The sequence below is a fragment of the Mandrillus leucophaeus genome, unplaced genomic scaffold (genome assembly GCF_000951045.1).
Source record: "Mandrillus leucophaeus isolate KB7577 unplaced genomic scaffold, Mleu.le_1.0 Scaffold276, whole genome shotgun sequence".
Lineage (NCBI taxonomy): Eukaryota > Metazoa > Chordata > Mammalia > Primates > Cercopithecidae > Mandrillus > Mandrillus leucophaeus.
In genome coordinates this window covers 3,821,523-3,842,348 of record NW_012102876.1, presented here as the reverse complement: position 1 = coordinate 3,842,348, position 20,826 = coordinate 3,821,523, and the positions used below count along the sequence as shown (strand labels likewise).

Below are 20,826 nucleotides of genomic sequence, written 5' to 3'. Positions count from 1 at the left end.
CAACACACCCATGAAATCAGTAGATGCTAGGAAGAATTTCTGGCACATTGAAAATCTGAATGTGAAAACAATAGCTGAAAGGTTATGAGATTCTGCTACAGCAGTGGTTAATAGCATGCCAATTTATTGCAAAAAGGCTCGTTTTTGGTCACTTACGTATTGTGGAAAATGCATGCCATTCTGTTTTTCCCAGGGAGAACAATTACATAATGCAATAACACTGGATTAGAACAAGTACTTACACAACAGAAAATACACAGAGAGCATTTTAGTTCACATGTACATTCACTAACTACCTAAAATCCCTTGTATTTCCAGTATCTAATGAAAGAACATCTATACTAAAACACTATCAAGGTTGACAAGGGAATTGTAGTCTTTGGCCTCATCTCTTCATATAAAAAATAGTTTATTGATTACAAGTATCATTAAAACATCAATTCTATCAATAGTGTCAATAGTGCAAAATTCTGGGCATCCCATAAACAGGGCTGTACCAGATGTTTACCACAGAAAAAAAACAAGCACTAATTAAAATAATTTGTAGTATAATATTCATTTTAATAAAATTCCAATGAATTTGTGTTAAATTAAAAAAACACTGAAAAACCTTGACAGTGTTTAAGGATTAATAAAAAGGTTAGAAATGTAAAGAAATGTCAAAAGCAGCAGTTTATCTTAAGTAGTGAATCACATTATCAGCCCCAAACATTAGGCATTAAAAAGAAAACTCCATAAAATACATACAAATATTTTAGCATTGATACACATTACCATATATAACACAGCAAGATAAAGACTGTTATCAACTTAAATACAAATTCCACAGGACTAAATACCTATTACATTTTAGTAGTCAGTCTTAAGTGCTATCTATGAACTCCTAATATTTCATATAGATTAATACTAACTTCAGAAAATATTCATTATATTTTAATAGTAGCATTGGTATTTATATCATTCCTCATACATCATCAATGTCATAATTCACACATGAGATCATAAAATCCACTACTCTAAACTCCTACCATACCCTAGTCGATGAGGTGCGTTATAGTGGGAAGAAGAATGGATTCAGACTCAAAGAGATGGATGTCAACTTAAAACTGCTTTTCAACTGCTTTGCATTTAGGGGGAAAAAAAGTCTTTAAAAGTGGGGTGATACATGCTCCAATTTCCTCAAGTGAGCAACATTTACAGGTTTAAGATTGTGTATTTGTGTGTATAAAAATCTAAACTACTTAAATGCACAGTTTTAAAATCAGTGATGGTAGTCTGGGCATGGTGGCTCACGTCTGTAATCCCAGCCCTCTGGGAGGCTGAGGTGGACGGATCGCTTAAGGTCAGGAGTTCAAGACCAGCATGGCCAGCATGATGAAACCCCATCTCTACTAAAACTAAAAAAATTAGCTGGGCATGGTGGTGGGCACCTATAATCCCAGCTACTTGTAGGCTGAGGCAGGAGAATCACTTGAACCTGGGAGGCAGAGGTTGCTGTGAGCTGAGGTCGCACCACAGTACTCTAGTCTGGGCGAAAGAGCAAGACTCCATCTCAAAAAAATAAATAATAATAATAATAATAATGATAGCTGGGCGCGGTGGCTCAAGCCTATAATCCCAGCACTTTGGGAGGCTGAGACGGGCGGATCACGAGGTCAGGAGATTGAGACCAGCCTGGCTAACACGGTGAAACCCCGTCTCTACTAAATAAATACAAAAAACTAGCTGGGCGAGGTGGCGAGCACTTGTAGTCCCAGCTACTCGGGAGGCTGAGGCAGGAGAATGGCGTAAACCCAGGAGGCGGAGCTTGCAGTAAGCTGAGATCTGGCCACTGCACTCCAGCCTGGGCAACAGAGCGAGACTCTGTCTCAAAAAAAAAAAATAAATAAAAAATAATAATAATAAAATTAGTGATGGCAGTGAACACTATCTATAAAAACAAAAAATAACTGCCTTAAAAAGGTAGCTAAATCTCAATATTACTTTCCATTTATTAAGTCTTAAGCTATATAATAAAATGCACAAATTTTTACAAACATACTATTTTTAGCTCAGTCCTACTAATTTTAACATATCATTAACCCATGGAAAACAGGGCAGTGCTCTGGAAGTGGCTGTAAGGGCAACAGAGGCCTCTAACAGTAATAGGATGGCTCTTAGTAATGTGTAGCCCGTGTAATCAAAACACAGCTACTAGTCTACTGTCAGGAGAATGAATGCTTCAAACTTTTCCACAAGAAGGAGTTTTCTTTGACGAAAATTTGTTGGTTGGTAAGAGAGAAACTGGCCTAGGGCAGGAAAATAGCCACAAAGCTATTCTGGGTCTACCATATCTTACAGTAATTAAAAACATGCTAAAACCTCTTCATTACTAGATGCTAATTATTTAATTAGAAAATACAGTTAATCCTCATTATCCATGGATTCTGTATTTGCAAATTCACCTACCTGATAAACTTTGTGACACCAAAAATCAACACTCCTGGTGCTTTCCAGGCCATTCATGCTCATTTGCAGAGTGGCAAAAATTTGATTCATCCAATACAGTCCACTTCCAGCTGAGATGGAACAAAGGACGCTCTGCCTTGGTTCAGCTCTCAGACCAGACCAGAGGATAGAGAAGGAGGATGGGGAGTCCATCATACTGCAAGAAACTCTGACTCTGGGGCCAGCTGGACAGGGCTAAAATTCCAACTCTGGCACCAGTTAGTGCGACAGCCTTAAGCAAGTCACTTAACACTTCTGAACTTTATTTCCTCTTTCGCAAAATAAAGAAAATAGAATATACTAGAATGAGGTTTTCTAAAAGGAACATCTATGTGACATATACGTATATGTATATATTTCCCCTAGCAAGGGTTCAGTGTTCACTAATTCAGTGTTTGGAGTGACTTTAAATACTTAACTGACACAAATAATGAGAATCAACTGTATAAGTTATATGACATATATATAATTATCAAATATATTGTCATATATATAAACTACATGACAAAACCCAAGCAAGTATAGTTTCTTTACCAATAATGAAACTAGAAGATTTTATATTTTAGAAGAATAAATAAAAAATTTGAGGTCAGTAATATAGAGTAGTGACTAAGGACATATGTTCTATAGTTAGGCTGCCTAGGTTCTAAAAATGCAACTAATCATTTAAGATCTCTGTGATCCTGAGCACATTACTTAATAACTCTGTGCCTCCACTTCCTCATCTGTAAAATGGGGGTAATAATAGTTACTAACACATTAATAGAATTATCAAAAATAAAACATTAGTATTTACTGGAATGAACTCTGGCACAAAGTAACCCTTAAATACTTGTTAGCCACTAAAATACATCCGGTAAACATAGGCAACCAGCTTCCTTTAAAAGAAATACAAATTACTTACACTTCTAAACTCAGTAACAATCTATTTATGCCTATCACTTTAAAAACATTTTCATGTTACATATTTAACTAAATTATTCAAGTGTTAGTATATCAGAAGCTTCTTCAACTCACCATTGTTGCAGCATTCCAAGCAGTTGTTGGTGCAACCTTTGGTTGCCAGTTAGATCCTCCAGTTAACTTCTTTTCACCTGGTTGACTCCAATTTACATCACTTTAAATAAACATAAGTGAGAATATTAAATGTCTCTAATTATAAAGTTTCCTTAACTATCTAAGTATATTGAACAGAGTAAGATACAGACTTTAGGCTGGGCGTGGTGGCTCATGCCTGTAACCCCAGCAATTTGGGAGGCCAAGGTGGACAAATCACTTGAGGTCAGGAATTCGAGATCAGCCTGGGCAACATGGTGAAATCCCATCTCTACTAAAAATACAAAAATTAGGCAGGCATGGTGGCCCGTGCCTGTAATCCCAGCTACTAGGGAGGCTGAGGCAGGAGAATTGCCTGAACCCAGGCAGTGGAGGTTGCAGGAAGCCAAGACAGCGCCACTGCACTCCAGCCTGGGCAACGGAGCGAGACTCTGTTAAAAAAAAAAAAAAAAAGGCTGGATGTGGTGCCTCAGGCCTGTAATCCCAGCACTTTGGGAGGTCGAGGCTGGGGGATCACGAGGTCAGGAGATTGAGACCAACCTGGCTAACACGGTGAAACCCTGTCTCTACTAAAAATACAAAAAAAATTAGCTGGGCATGGTGGCAGGTGCCTGTAGTCCCAGCTACTTGAGAGGCTGAGGCAGGAGAATGGTGTGAACCCGGGAGGCAGAGCTTGCAGTGGGCCAAGATTGCGCCACCGAACTCCAGCCTGGGTAACAGAGCGAGACTCTGTGTCCAAAAAAAAAAAAAGATGCAGACTTGACATCTCTATACATACTTTTGAGATGAAAGTCAAATCAACCTCTAAATAACAAATGGAGAAAAAAATGTGTGTATTAAACACTCACTTCTTAGTGGTTCCATTTCCGATGCCAAGATCTAGTAAAGGAGAAAAAAAAAAGCATTTGATAACACAAGACTCAGTTTAATAAAACAACATAAAAGAAGATTAAAGTATCCAAAGACTACTTACTGCCCACAAGGTTGGCTAAAGATGAATCCAAGTCATCAGATACTAACTTGTTAGGCGGGAGTTTGGCAACAGGAAGGCTCTGGTTCTGAGAGGCCACTGTTGGTTTGAGAAGTCCACCTAGTTCATCAAAGCCTTAAAGTTACAAACAGACGAAATAGAATTTGTAAGGAACTTTATGATGCTATGGTTTTCTAAAGGAGGTATTTGCCTTTTCTCCTTGTTTGTTCACTGGAAAAGTTATCCAAAAAATAGACATCAGTAAATGTCTTTAAATGGAAAATGGAGAAATTTACCACTTCACAGTGAACTGACTGAGAAGGCTGTATTTGTTTTGACAGAAATCATCTCTTATCTCATGACAAAATTACATTAGGGTTAAAGGGGATAAGAGAGAAGTATTACAAAAGGGAAAAAAAGGAATGTAATTCTCCTGCTTGCCCAGCAAAATTTTTTGAAGACTCATATCTAAAGCAACATAGGTTAAAAAATAGCTCTCTGGAACGTTGAAAAAAGTTCCTTTTGCATTAAGAAATAAGATTTTATAGACCTTTTTTTAAAAGCAGAGAATGTAAGAGTGAACTATATCTAAGAAACTGCTAAACACTGTAATTGCATAAGCCCATCTAGTAAACGAGGACAATTCTTAAAAATGAAAATAAAATTCTTTAAGTTTTCCTCACCAAAGGATAGAAAATTAAAGAAAATCCAATCAAACTCTCTATGGGACTCAATAGTATGATCTAGGAATATTAGAGTTTGAAAAAGAAAGTCACCAAAGATGATAGTTCATAACAATGATTGGTCTCTCTTTCCACTTTCCCAGGCAAGACAAACTAAAATCTAATGCAGCAAAAAAATATTACTATAAATCTACTAGTGCACAGAAAAAATAAATTCTTAGTCCACACATATTTTTTCTAGGCTTGCTTCTTAGTTTTTGGAGGATAACTAATTATATGTTATAAAATTAAGAACATCTCAATATATTCTCTCTAAATGGCTAAAAGTTAATTACTAACCAAAATCAAAGGCCATCCCAGGGTAAGAACAAAATTATGAGTGTCAAAGTTTTACAGGCACTTCAAATTAACAAGGTATTAATGAAAACACAAAGTGGAAACCTGGCTCTACAGATCTAAAAAGTTTCTTTAAGACAAATGAATTATAATAAGAATCATATATAAAACAATAAAAAGCTTCTGTACCCGCAGGCCTGATCATTTAATACATTCTAATTATTTATAATAGATTATTTAAACAAGTCAAGGTACCACAAGTTATATTATTCTAGTTTACAAACATAGCCAATTTCATACATTAAGATACAATACTGTTATTATTCATTTCAGTAAAGGTAAAAATTGCATGCCTAAAAAGGCACAACATAGTCACAACACACAGTCACAAGCAACTTAGCATTCTATAGAGCTAAATCTCTTTTTCTCTCTTATTTTGCTCCAGGACTAACAAAATGTTCCCAAAGTCTAAACTGGCACCAATAAAAGAATAATGACTAAACAGCTCCTTGAAGTTCTCGTCTAGTGCTTGGGGGGATGGGTCAATTTCTTTGGCTACCCCAACTTAATATACTTAAACATTTTAAAAGCAGCATTATTTTTCCTTACACAGAATCTAAATTAGGACACTATAATATTTTTAATAAAATTTTTTTCCTTACCCCCAGAATCTACAATAACATTTGTAGATTTATTTCCAAATACAGATTCAAAGTCCACATTAAGGCCAGCTGAAGGGTGTGGCTGTGCAACTGGAGAAGGAGTGAATCCTGGGTAAACCAAAATCGAAAAAAAAGTTCAATTATTTAATAACTCTACATTTACAACTATTTAATAATGATGACAATAGAATGGAAAATGCAGTAAATTCCCCAAAAACAAAGCCAATCCTTCAAGCAAGATGTTTTCTATATCACATTTTTTGCAGCGATTAGGTTTTCTCTAACAAAATCATCCTACTGACAAAATTAACAAATAAGCAACTGACACTGAACGGAAAATATGCTTCATTACAGAAATCTTTGCGTATCTTTTACCTTAATTTTGTATGAGGATAATCTTTAAAAAACTAAACACATCTAAAATTACAAGATTTTGCATGAAGCAAAATACATACGCAAAGTAAGGGATCAGTTGAGAATGCAGTAAGAATTCTGTAGTGCTTAAAAAACAAGTATGAAACCTCTCAGTATCCCCAAGATAAAAGTTTTTCTCCCTCCCACCTACCCATTTTCCATATTTCTCTCCATCCTTCCTTCAACAGTTAATCAAAAGCTAAATAGCTTAAGTTCAGTGATGGGATTCTCAATGTTGCAACTCACTAATCCTTATGTCCATCTGTATCCATGTGCTTTTAAAACATCAAAGAAAGAAGATATGCCACTTTCAACTCTCAACCACCCTCTAACTTCAACTTAGTACTTGCAACAGTGGGGATGACAAGCATAAACTCAAGCATACTAATTAAGCTGACTCTACTCTTGAAACACAAAACCATTAACAGACCTTATTCTTTCTTGCCTGCATTACACTAATGCTAGTGGTATTACACAGATAATAAGCTCATGTCTTTAAGATCAGCCTATACAGAATTAACAAATATAAGGTTTCCAATTATGCGAGGTTATATTTGAGTAAGGTTCTGAATGTCTAAGGGCTGAAAAGAATTAAAATCACCTAAAAATATTAGGGCTGTCATGTGATTTGGAGAACTTTCAATCATTGAGTATATCCAAATAAACAGCAACCTCGCAAGGATCACAAAGAAGAAATTATTTCACCTTTTGGAATGTTATAAGGCTCCTAAGGTCTCTTCGTTTTCTAAATTCTACCGAGTCAGAATATAAAAAACCAAAGAAACAAACAAAAACCACCTATATTAGAAGGTTAACAACTACACCATTAGGGAGAAGTTAAACTTTTGGTGTCCTAAACTTAGGATCCCTCTCTTCCCCTCCTCTATTCGGGTCAGAATCTCACTTTGAATTCTTAATGTATAACACCAGGATGTAAAGAAGTACAATGAAGCATGTTGTACTAGAAAGACTGATCTCAAAGAAAACTGTAAAAAGTAGGACAAGATTTGGTGAGATGTCCAAGAAGCTCCTCAAAGACAGAAACAACAATTTGTTATTAGCGAAGAATCATACAAGCTGATACACATTAATGATACTACTTTAAAGTAGCATCTTACACATCCTATAATGACTATTCTGTAGCACACACATTTTTAGAGAATGTACCAGTCTGATCGTGTTCCATAATCACATAACCCTTAAACTACTATTAACTCAAAGACATTGGTCATACAATGAGAACACAAAACACTATCAAAATACGAAATAACTTAGTATATAAATCTCCTGACTATTCATGAAAACGATCTGAGAATCCTAGACTTACCAATTTAATAATATTTTTAAGTGTGCAAGCTGTTTAGGAATTATGCCATCAGCTTACTACTACTGGTTGTTCTCTTAACCTTTACATAAAAAGCCAATGTATCTACTCAAGAAAAAAATCTATCATGCTTAATTATGTGCCCATGCTATTATCAGAGTGTTAGCAGTACAGATAATGTTCTTTAAATCATTCTGGTAACAATCTTGGCTATGATGTCACTAACTTTTAGATTATATATGGAACAACAATTTAAAATTAGGCCAATATATCAAATTCCTATTTTGTCCTGCTACTTTGCCTCAGCTTTCTAGAATATGATTGATATAAAAGATAAGCTTATCCTTTATAGTCACACAGAAATGACTTCAATATTTTCTGTAAAAAGAGGAGCCATCTCCTCAAATGCCTAGAGGTACCAATCTGTGAAATTACAACATAATTACCTAAAAGTATAAAAGGTTAGAAAGACTATAAAGTAACCCAGAACTTGTATCTCAAGTTTTAAAAGCCTCTATAGACAGAGGAAAAAAGTTAAAAAAAATTAGTAAATTGCAATAGCGAATGAGCTTTTAATATTTGCTTAAAGTCACATAGTTATCATGGAGGCAAGCAGTTTATTTCCAAAGTAACAATTTTTTAAGTAATTATTGCATGCCTGAAAAACACATACCAACAAGGTTAAAGTTTTACATCTAATTTCAATGCACATCATCAACTTTTTGTGAAACTATCAGGACTGTCAACTTTTAATTTTTAAAAGTTATTTAAAACAAAAAGACCCAGCTAGTATCACTATTCTAAAAGGGAAAGTTTACAGAAATACACACACACACGCGCGCGCACGCACGCACACGCTAAAAAGAGCAGGCCTGAGCTCTGAGTTAAGGTTAACTTTATGATATTATTACACGGGTCCTGCTTACTCTTCCATTTCACCAAGGCTCAGTGAAAACTTTCTCACTAACCAGCACCAACCCACAGTTTATCATTTAGAAACCACTGGCCTGCAGGATAAATCTCAAGAGGACAGTAATAAATTAACTGAAAAGTACAAGATCAACAAGCTTTGGGGAAAGAAAGGCATTCCAAATACCTTTTACAAAACTTGGTTGGACTGTGAATTGATTTTGGTGGTAGTTTTACAATAAATTAGGGCTCATACTTTTTTGTCAAAGTAACTACTACCATTTATTAAACACTACTAAACACTATGCAAGGGCTTTATAAACAGGGTATTATTTAAACCTCACATAAACCCTATGACATAGTTATTATCCCCGTTTTACAGATGAGGAAACAAAGAGAGATTACATAATTTACCCAAGGTCAAAGATTTAGTAAGCCTGTCAGAACCAAGACTCGAACCCCCATTTGATTCGATTCTAAAATTTATTAGGGGTTTTTCAGTTTAATCCCAAGTATTTCACCTTACATAAAATAGTAAGTAGAACAAGACATTTTTTTACTATTGCTATATAATTAATTAAAAACAACTCAAATTTTATGAACTTCTTGAGCTTTTCATTGCTATTAGACCAAAAAAAGTGAATAATCTTTGGCAATTTTAAAATCTAAAAGCAATAAAGAAAAAAAACCAATGTTTAAGATGACTACATAATAATTTAGGTAATAAGTACATTCTAATCATGATGTGGTCCACATATACAAGAATTTTAAATTCTTAAAATTTTTTGAGAGATGGGGTCTTGCATGTTCCCCAGGCTGACCTCAAACTCCTCAAGCTATCCTCCTGCCTCAGCCTCCTAATTGGCAGGAATTATGGGCACCAGCTACTGGACCCAGCTCCCAAGATAGTTTTTAGTGGTAGTTGTTTTGATACTTTTATATGCCTAGCAAAGTGCTAGATGTTACGTAGTCATGTATGTAAACCTCATGATAATCCTGCAAGACACTATTTTCCTAACTTGCGTAGCCTTAAAAAGGTTAAATACTTGCTTAAAGTCTTAGTTCATGAAGCAGAACTAGAATTCAAACCTAAGTTCACTAGGCTCCAAGCACATACCATCAAACGCCCTAATAAATTCCATTTAAAAAATATTTAGTCCTGTCCAATTCTTGCGATCAAGAGCCTCAATTCTTTAGTTGTGTCAAGCATTCTTTTTAATCCCAACTTAACTACAGTAATAACTACTATGCACACAGAAAATATCAGCTGGACTTTGAGGTTTTACTGCTACCACAATGGTCTTGAATATATGTGGAAAGACATAGATTATACAAAACTTCAGATTACATAACCTTGTAATATTAAAACGTTTATATGCTTCTGAAAATTTAAGGTTTGAGAATGGAGTAAAGTAAGAAGATGATAAGCATCTATTCATAAAATCACCAAGTGTTTAATTAAGGCAAATGCAGTTAGGCAAAAAGTAGTGTGTTCTTTGAAAGCAAGTAAGTGTATTTTTTCTTACCAAGTTTATAAAAACTCATTTTAAGGAAAAAAAAATCCTTCCTGCATAAATAAGTTGTAAAGATACTGTTATCTAGCTCCGAATGAGCCGGCTACAGTAGAAGAAACTAGGCACATAAAGGTAGTATTAGGAGAAACTTAAGTGACACAAACAATTCTGACAAGGCACACAAGACAGGAAGGCAGGAAAGGAGTAAGGACAGGGAAAAAAGAGGGGAAGGGGGAAGGAAAGAATCAGGGAAGCAGCTAGGGAGGCAGGCAAGGAATAAGAGGAAGAAGAGAAGGTGGAAAAAAGAAAGAGAAGGGGAGGAACAGTTATGAGTGGGATGGGTAATTGAGAAAACAAAAAATGGGGGGAGCCCAAGCACTTGGCATTCTTCAAATGACAACGTACTAAAAAAAGAACTTAAGGCTCCATTAAGTACTTTTAAAAAACTATTCTGTTTGCATAAATTAAAAAGAAAAACCCAACACTGTATCTCATTAGAGAAGAAATATGAGGCAGTTGGCTTTTTAGCCAACACGATCCTGTCCTCTAATGTGTGGTTTCACAGGTGAGAAGGCAAGCCTAGACACTTTCACAGACAATCACATATGCAGCATAGTTAAGACCACAACTCAGTCTCCTTGACATACAATTCAGTGTTCTTGAAGCTTCAATGAGGACAAGCTACCTATTACACTATTACCTATTACACATATCATTGTATCAAATGTCTTCCCTCTGTCAAGATCAGAAGCTGCCTAGATACATAGCTATTCTGGTTTTTCTGGATTGTTCTTAATCCTATAGAGTAAGGGTTGGCAACTTTGTATCAAAATGACATGAAAGAATTACTGCAATGAATTATCACACTTTGGGTATATATGTATTTTAAACTATTAGACTAGTCATATTTTTAGAAGACCTGACTTGGAACTTTGTCTATTCTCCTTCTACTAACTCGCTTTCTAGTTACTACTTCCTTCCCCTCACTCATATATATCTAACAGAATATTTAGAATGTGGTCACATGATTTGTTTAGGGTATACTGATGACTTTCTGCATGCTGTTTTAATGAAATATTTAAATTCACATTACCCTAAGCTGCTTCTCTGAACTGAACAAAAGAAGTTTCATTGTCTGCCAGGCATGGTAGCTCACGCCTATAATCCCAGCACTTTGGGAGGCCGAGGCGGGTGGATCAAGAGGTCAGGATATTAAGACCATCCTGGCCAACACGGTGAAACCCCATCTCTACTAAATACACAAAAAATTAGCCTGGCGAGGTGGCGGGCGCCTGTAGTCCCAGCTACTCAGGAGGCTAAGGCAGGAGAATGGTGTGAACCTGGGAGGCGGAGCTTGCAGTGAGCCAAGATCGTGCCACTGCACTCCAGCCTAGGCGACAGAGCGAGACTCTGTCTCAAAAAAAAAAAAAGTTGTTTCATCGTCTTTGGGGCTGGGGGGGAGCAGGGTTAGCATCTTTTTCACCAGAATTCAAAAACATTTATTTCAGCTTCAGTATATATTTTAAAACTTACTATTCCCTATATAACCTCAGTGTGAAATTCTGCCTTTTTATACTGTAATTACAGAATATCCAAGTCAAGTTGTGTTTCTGCTTTACTATTTAAAATGGAACACATACTTCCTACTTTTATCTCCATACTATCAATAAAGTGAAATCCTTCAGAATGGGATAAAAGATATGCATAGACTTTGGACAATATAAAACTATGACATGCAACAGCTAAAAGAGAAACAAAAGATTAAAGATAGTTGCTAAGAGTGATTAACCACCCTCTCTCCCAAGCACAAAGAGAAAAATATAAACACATATAAACAAGTAAGTTTAAGAGATGTTACTTTTCAACCAGTTCTCCAAACTAAAACAGGAAGCTGCATGTGATACTAGACAGCTAGAGTACTGCATTGTAACATGATAAGAGAACAAAACGCTAAAAAAAAAAAAAAAAGAGTTCAACATCAAGAGAAATTTTCCTAGAAGTTCGTATAAATAAAATTGAGATGCTAGTGTCAATTTAAAAAACTCACTACATGATTGCTGGTTAGTTTTAGAATTTGATATTAAAATCTGAAGTAATTATTGCAGTGCTTTTAAAGTAATTAATGGACACGTAAAATATAGTTAGGCAGTATAAACATTGATTGGAAAAAAAGGTTAAATGGTACTTTACCAACAAACATTTCATGAGTAGGTGTCCTAGTAGTGAAAGTGGATACATCTGAAGAAATGGAAAGGTGAACATCACCACTACTTTTTGTGAGGAAAGGATTTAAGCTTGGAATGGCATCATCAACAGCATCTACAGTAGCAGAGAAAGGATCTGTGCAGTCCAAATGTATTACAGCAAAACGAAGAAAGGAAGTAAATTAATTAGTATTATAATTAGTCAAAAGATGAAAAGTGAAAAATAGTAGCTATATTATTGTTTATTCATCTTAAATATCTAAATTATCAAAAACAAAAAATATCTAATTATCAAGATGGAAGAATTGCATTTAACATATTTTAAAATTAATCCTTAGAAAAAAATCATTTTATTTGTTAACACCAGAAAGCCAACAGTGAGGTAGTTAAAAAAGAGAATAATAACCAAGATATTTCTATAAAGAGCCACCCATCCCGCACCAATCTTCCCTGTCCTAGGTGAGTGTGTTGGTCGCGGTGGTATAGCTGTGTTTACCTGAATAATTAATATTGACAATAGGTATGTGTGTCGTGAGTAAACTTTCAAAGAAAAAAGAGGGTAATGACAAATTAAGGGTAAGAAGCTGTTTCTGGCATATGCAGATAATATATTCAAAATAAAAAATAAAGATGAAGAAAAAAATCTAAGCATGGGGGAAAAGAATTTTAGATAATTAAGAACAGAGATGAAAGAATGCCCACTTAATAGATCGGCAACAGCTTTGAATGTCTATCTAAGAGCTTTAGTCTTTAAATGATTTGCTAAAGGAACAACAAAAGTGTTGTTTCCCTACTAGAATGATATCAAACATGTACCATTATCAAATACTTTATCTAATGTTATTCTAGAATCAGATAAATATTATACTGATACCTTATTCAAGATAATTATCATTCTAATGACTGAAATCTATTTTTCTTTACTTCTCAAGATTTAAAAAGTTAACTAAATGGGGAAAGAAAAAAATAAAAAGCAGCAAAAATATTATCATAATTTTTTCTTTGTAACATAATTAAAAATAAGCGGATACTCCTGTAATTCTAAACAGTAGAATCTTTCTTGTCTGTTCTAGTTTAGTTCTTGACCTTCACTAAAATATACTGGGGTACCTTCACACTACTAGGTACTGTATTTTACTCTCAAAATTGTATTATTGCACATTAAGAAGGCAACACTGGCCTAAGGACTAGCTCATTTACTATGATATAGACACATTTCCTTTAAAGTCAAAAAATTCAAGGCAAGCATTCTGCAAGTTCAAATACAACTGTTTGAAAAAGGAAAAAAAAAAAATCAAGAAAATACTCAGGTTATGATTTTTAAAATAACACATCTTTTCAATACAACTTTTTCTGTAACATAAGAACTTTTCTATAATAGTATTCTTGTGGAACACCAATTCACACTAAAAAAAATAAAGTCCTACAAATCTATTAAAATATACTGATTATGCTATTCAAACGCGAAATCTTTCCCATCATTCCACTCCCCAATAAATGGAACACTGGGAAAAAAGAATCAGAAAACAATAATTAAGAAAGAAAAAGTAGAAAATAGTTACAAGAAGTTGTAGGGGGGTGCGGTCGGTTTTTTTTGTTTTGTTCTTTTTGAGAGTGGGTCTTGCTCTGTTGCCCAGGCAGACTGCAGTGGTACAATCATGGCTCACTGTAAACTCAAACTCCTGGGCTCAAGTGATCCTCCCACCTCAGCCTCCCGAGTAGCTGAGACTACAGGCACGTGCCACCGTGACTGGCTAATTTTTGTAGAGATGCTATAATACCAATGCTAGTCTTGAACCCCTGTCTGGACTCAAGCGATCCTCCTGCCTTGGCCTCCCAAAGTGGTGGGATTACAGGCATGAACCACCACGGACAGTGGTTTTTAGTACTAAAAATATATATGTATTTTTAGCTAATATATATACTGATGGTCACTCTAGCTTCTTCTTACATAAGAAAGCATTAAGCTTAAAGTTGGCCAGTTAGGCCGAAAGTTCTGGTTTTTTTTTTTTTGGTTTTTTTGTTTTTTTTTTTTTTTTGAGATGGAGTCTCGCTGTGTCATCCAGGCTGGAGTGCAATGACGTGATCTCGGCTCATTGCAACCTCCGGCTCATTGCAACTTCCGCCTCTTGGGTTCAAGCAATTCTCCTGCCTCAGCCTCCCGAGTAGCTGGGATTACAGGCGCGTGCCACCACGCTCAGCTCATTTTTCTATTTTTAGTAGAGACGGGGTTTCACCATGTTGGCCAGGCTGGCCTCGAACTCCTGACCTCAGGTGATCCACCCACTTTGGCCTCCCAAAGTGCTGGCATTATAGGCATGAGCCACCACACACAGCCAAATGTTCTGCTTTTAAATACATGATATTAATAGCTGCATAGAATTTTAAAAGTACATTGTATTTTGTCAAGTAAAATACCTGTTTTTCATGCAAAAAAAAAGCCATGAAATAAGTCATTTTTAAAAAAAAACACACACTATTTCTGTAACAGAGCCACTGGTTTATGAGAATACACATGTTCAAGAAAGGTTACCAGTTATCCGCTGTTCTACTGACAGATAGGTTTTATTTAGCACTTAATTTCCCTAGCACCTAATTTCAATCACTTCCTATTACGTGAAACACCTTAGAGAAGAATATTCAGAAATATGTGCAAATGTATTCATAATTAGATCAATCGGATAAGGAAAACCAGTTCCTAATCTACTTGACAAAATATTACAGGTAATCTACAAGATGTTAATTATGGACATTACACTATAATATAAAAACCAATTCATTAAGGTGTAATAATAACGCTCTAGCTATTTCAAGTTAATCTATTAAACTGGCAATTCTAAATCCCTTAAAGTTTTTTTTTTTTTTTCCTTTAGATAGAGTCTTGCTCCGTCGCCCAGGTCGGAGTGCAATGGCACAATCATGGCTTACTGAAGCCTCGAACTTTCTGCGCTCAAGCAATCCCCCCACTTTAGCCCTCTGAGTAGCTGGGACCACAAGTGTATGGCACCATGCCTGGCTAATTTTCTCTTTTTTTTGTAGAAGCAAAGTCTCGCCATGTTGCCCAGGCTGGTCTCAAACTCCTAGGCTCAAGCAATCGTCTGTCTCAGCTCCCAAAGTGCTGGGATTACAAGTGTGAGCCACTGCACCCAGTTTAAAATTTTTAAATACAGTTTTGTCCATTATTTTTTTCATTATTCATTCAAGTTTATTTTTTTGAGACAGAGGTTCGCTCTGTCGCCCAGGCTGGAATGCAAGGGCATGACCTTGGCTCACTGCAACCTCCACCTCTCAGGTTCAAGTGACTCTAGTGTCTCAGCTTCCCGAGTATCTGGGATTACAGGTGCACACCACCACACCTAGCTAATTTTTATATTTTTAGTAGAGACGGGGTATCACCATGTTGGCCAGGCTGGTCTCAAATTCCTGACCTCAAGTGATCCACCCACCTCGATCTCCCAAAGTGCTGGGATTACAGGCATGAGCCAACACACCTGGCCCAAAAGTTTAATTCTATGCTACACTAGAGTCATTAAAAAAAATCCAAAAAAAGTTTGTAAAACAAAGACTAAAATGGCACCACAGTCATACTATAGCCTTTAAGTCCTAAACAACTGATATCTACATTCACACACAGTAAACTAATTTTTTTTAAAACATCGTTTGGTAAAGACAAGGTCTTGCTATGTTGCCCAGGCTGGTCTCGAACTCCTGGGCTCACGTAATCCTCCTGCCTTGGTCTCCTAAAGTATTGCAATTACAGGTATGAGCCACTGCACCTGCCCAGGTAATCAAATGTTTTCATCAAGTGTTTTGTGTTTCATGCCAGCTAAAAGTAAAGCAAATTACACTTCAGAATGGATTCTATTATACCTAAACTAAAATCTGAAATCTTGCTTCAAATACTCAACGGTGTACCAAGCTGACAATATTGCGTATTTTTAGATATAAAAACTCAAAAGTTTGCTATAATACAAAATGTTCAGGGTGATGAAAACCTAGGTCTCCTCAGGTATTAGTATTCAATACCCACTGCTTGTTTAGACTCCACAACATTTTTTGAAAAAGTCAAGGCTCATTAACAATACAATGAGGGCAACAAGAGAGCTTCTGTTCTCTCATTTTCATTCTACCAAAAGGTGGAATCTTAAATGTCTTTCATATACACATACAAACTTTTCTTCCCTTTATCTCTACCTTATCACTAATCTATCTATGACCAGGAATGCACATCATTTCTGTGGTGTTTATAAGAACTACATTAAATACTAGGTCTATTATTGGCATTCATTTTTAGCTAATAAAAGCCAATAAAAGAATAGAACACGATTTGGGGATTATGAAAAAATCATACCTTTGTTTTGTCATATACTATAAGAGCAGCATTATATGTAAACTGTTACATATTTAAGTGTTCAGCTAAATAGTTAACTTCAAAATACCCTAAGCATTTAATGTTATGATCTAAGCTTTTCATATATGAGATTTCTTTTCTTTTGAGACAAGAGTCTCACTCTGTCGCACAGGCTAGAGTGTGGTGGCACAAATCTCGGCTCACTGCAATCTCCGCCTCCCGGGTTCAAGTGATTCTCACGCCTCAGCCTCCCAAGAAGTGGGGATTACAGATGTGCACCACCAAACCTGGCTAATTTTTGTATTTTTAGTAGAGACAGGCTTTTGCCATGTTGGTGAGTCTGGTCTGGAACTCCTGTCCTCGTGTGATCTGCCCGCCTTGGCTTCCCAAAGTACTGGGATTACAGGTGTGAGCCACCGCACCAGGCCATATATGAGATTTCTTTATTTCAGTCTAACTTTGTTTAGTCAAACTTTAATTTTAAAAATTAAAAAAATATATATCAATATGATTGTCCTGGATATGAATACTGACTCGAATTAGAACATTCTTGGCTTAAAATACTCCTCAGCATCATGCGGAAGTCAAAACCTTGGTTCTCACCAACTCAGAAGCCAAATATCCTTATATGAATGTCAAGACAGGATTTAATTCTGATTAAACTATGGGACTTAATATGGGAGAAATTTTTACAGAAATAGCATACAAAGCAAAATAAACTAAAATAGAAAAGTAAAACATGATTAAATGTATTCCAATATATTGCAGTCTGTCACACAGAGACTTTGATGGAATAATGTCTTCTAACAGGCCACAGAACAATTCTTACAGATTGAAATTACTTAGAATTGTTCTCCCACCGTAACAGTCTATCTGCTTTCACATGTGACTTTAACAATTTCAAGTAGAAACTTCAACTTGTCATTTTTAGTTGTACATGGTGTCCAGACAAAACAATTAGGAATTGCAGTTCAGCTTCTTTAAAATGTTAAATATATTTTTATTTGGCCTTCTGTAATATTTTTAATCTATTTAGAAAAACTCAGCCTTAGTTTTAAAAAGACTACTCCATTTTTTAAAAAAGAAAATAAGCTGAAACTGCTTAAATGATCATGTTAATTCTACTAACCTTTTCTAAAGCAATTCACAATAAGGCAGAAAATAATTAAGAATTCAAAAATCAGAACATACCATCAGGATATCAAGAAACTCCTTTCTAAATCTTAATTTGCTATCTACAGTTCATTCTGAAATAATTCTAAAATACTTAACAATTAATATCTTGTCATTTTTAGGAATTACTCTCAGATCTTAAGATTTAGCTAAATTAAACTAGCCTTCAAAGTCAATTAGTTTTTGAAATCAAGTTCAGGATCACAAAACTAGCCTGAAATCTAGTGTTTTAGGGTTTCACTATCTGCTCTGTGCCCCACCTTGACATCAAAAGAACTTGTTCAGAAGAGAAAGCGCCCACTTATTCAACTAACGTTTACAAACTACCTGTCAGAACAAAATATTTTAAAACCTGCCTTCACAGAGCTTACTTTCTAGGATATAGTTCCTTAAAAAAAAATTTTTAAATGTTCTTAAATTCAAATCATTAAAATAAAATGAAAAAAGCTTTGTTTATATACTGTAAAAACTCATTAGAATAATTTATCTTGCTATGAGAGATAAGCCTATCACTTCAGAAATGCTTAAGGGCAGCAAACATACCTATTGGCACAAGGGGAAAATTCTTTGACTAACAAAATCTTTCAGGTCTTAATTTAAAAAACATTTAAAACATTTAAGTCTTGACCATACAGCTGGTCAAGACAATCCTGGTCACAACATAGTTCCTGTGTGATAATACCATCTGAGTTTTATTAGAACTTTATCATATACTTAACATATACTTAAGATAAGTTATTTCCCCAAAAGTTAAAACAAAAATTCTACACCAAAATCAAAATAACCACTATGCATTTTCTGGTTATGAAATAAAAATTCAACATTAAAAGAATAATCTCATACCTAAAAATACACTTGGTCCTTCCTCTTACATTTATCTTTATTAAATGTCATTTCATAATTTATTTGAACATAAATTCCTAAATTATTTATAATAAAGGAACATACCTTCAAGGGATAAAACTGCTTCACTACCATTTTAATATTTATCAAGTTCTCATGTATCAAGTGTAATAAAAAACTACAAATAAGTAAAACACCACAGAATGAGAAGAGATGCATGTAAAATCTAAAATAGAATTCATCAATGCTTACCTCCCCATGTACTTGCTACCTGAGAAGCAGTTGACATAGGATGTACAGATGGGTGAAAAGTTGGCTGCTGCAAATCAAGCAGATCATTGGGCAGTTTTGATGTGCTAGAAAGATATTTTGGAAACGTGTTTTATTTACCAGAAAAACTTTCCACTTTAGTGTCACCTTCTCTGCCCACCGCAGATAAAAACATTAAAAACAAGGAAGAAAAGTCTCATTAATATAAATCTCAAAAGAGGAACAGTTTCTTCATATAATAGCATATTTCTAAGGAGGCTTGGAAAAATAATCTAATATCATATCTTAAGTTTATACAGGATTCAAAGAACAGTAGCTCTTCGGAAAAGGATAAATGTCTTCCCCCGGAAAAAAACTAATTTCCTTATTAAAATGAACCTAAACAATAAGATTCTAAAATACAAAATATCATAGCTATTTTAATATTTTTAAAATTCTTTTAATATTCACAGAACTTGAATCACATTTGCAATACACTACAAAGTAAAATACTCCTTAACCTCACTTCTAGTGCCTCAGTATCCCAACTACGTATCAATGATACAGGGAAAAAATTTTACATGCATTTATGAATAGAGCCACCCCATTATACAACACACTATTTACATGATATATTTCTTTCTTCTTGTTTTTGAGACAAGAGTCTCGCTCTGTCGCCCAGGATGGAGTGCAGCGGCACGATCTTGGCTCACTCACTGTAACCTCCGCCTCCCGGGTTCAATTGATTCTCCTGTCTTAGCCTTCCGAGCAGCTGGGACTACAGGTGCGCAGCACCACACCCGGCTAATTTTTGTATTTTTATAGAGACGGGGTTTCACCATGTTGGCCAGGCTGGTCTCAAACTCTTGACCTCAGGTGATCTGCCCACCTCGGCCTCCCACAGTGCTGGGATTACAGGCGTGAGCCACTGCACTCAGCCTATTTTTTTTTTTTTTTTTGAGACAAGAGTCTCACTCTGTTGTCCAGGCTGGAGTGCAGTGATGCAATCTTGGCTCAATGCAACCTCCACCTCCTGGGTTCCAGTGATTTGCATGCCTTAGCCTCCCAAGTAGCTGGGATTACAGGCGCATGTCACCATGCCTGGCTAATTTTTGTCCTTTAGTAGAGACAGGGTTTCACCACATTGCCCAGGTTGGCCTCAAACTCCTGACCTCAGATGATCCACCCACCTCAGCCTCCCAACGTGCTGGGATTACAGGCATGAGCCACCATGCCTGGCTTACATGATATATTTCTGACCTCAAGACTTCTATGTGATTTTAACGAACAACTCAAAACATGACCCTAGAGTATCTAAAAATTCAAACACAATACAGATAATTTTTTTAAGGGGTCTGGAGGCTGGGTGCAGTGGCTATGCCTGTAATCCCAGCACTTTGGGAGGCCGAGGTGTGTGGACTGCTTGAGTCCAAAAGTTCAAGATCAGCTTGGGCAAAATGGCAAAAAAAAAAAAAAAAAAAAAAAAAAAAAACAACGAAAAATAGCTGGGCATCGTGGAGTGCACCTGTAGTCCCAGCTACTCAGGAAGCTAAGACGGGGGAACGCTCGAGCCCAGGAGGTTGAGGCTGCAGTGAGCCATAACTGTGCCACTGCACTCCAGCCTGGGTAACAGAGTAAGACACTGTCTCAA

The 20,826-nt window shown here is 35.8% G+C and overlaps 1 protein-coding gene across 5 annotated transcripts in view; it reads right to left on the bottom strand.

Moving 5' to 3' along the window:
• Positions 1–20,826, bottom strand: part of PICALM (phosphatidylinositol binding clathrin assembly protein) — a 112,571-nt gene that overhangs the window by 20,601 nt on the left and 71,144 nt on the right. The window contains exons 12-18 of one of the 5 annotated variants that reach the window (XM_011984920.1): positions 19,179–19,282; positions 12,546–12,695; positions 6,195–6,302; positions 4,517–4,648; positions 4,392–4,422; positions 3,505–3,604; positions 157–180 (exon numbers count right to left, since the gene is read on the bottom strand). In XM_011984920.1, coding sequence (XP_011840310.1) covers positions 157–180; positions 3,505–3,604; positions 4,392–4,422; positions 4,517–4,648; positions 6,195–6,302; positions 12,546–12,695; positions 19,179–19,282 — 649 coding nt within the window. The remainder of the gene's footprint in view (positions 1–156; positions 181–3,504; positions 3,605–4,391; positions 4,423–4,516; positions 4,649–6,194; positions 6,303–12,545; positions 12,696–19,178; positions 19,283–20,826) is intronic. The other 4 variants (XM_011984921.1, XM_011984922.1, XM_011984923.1 and 1 more) reach the window with 4 other exon arrangements.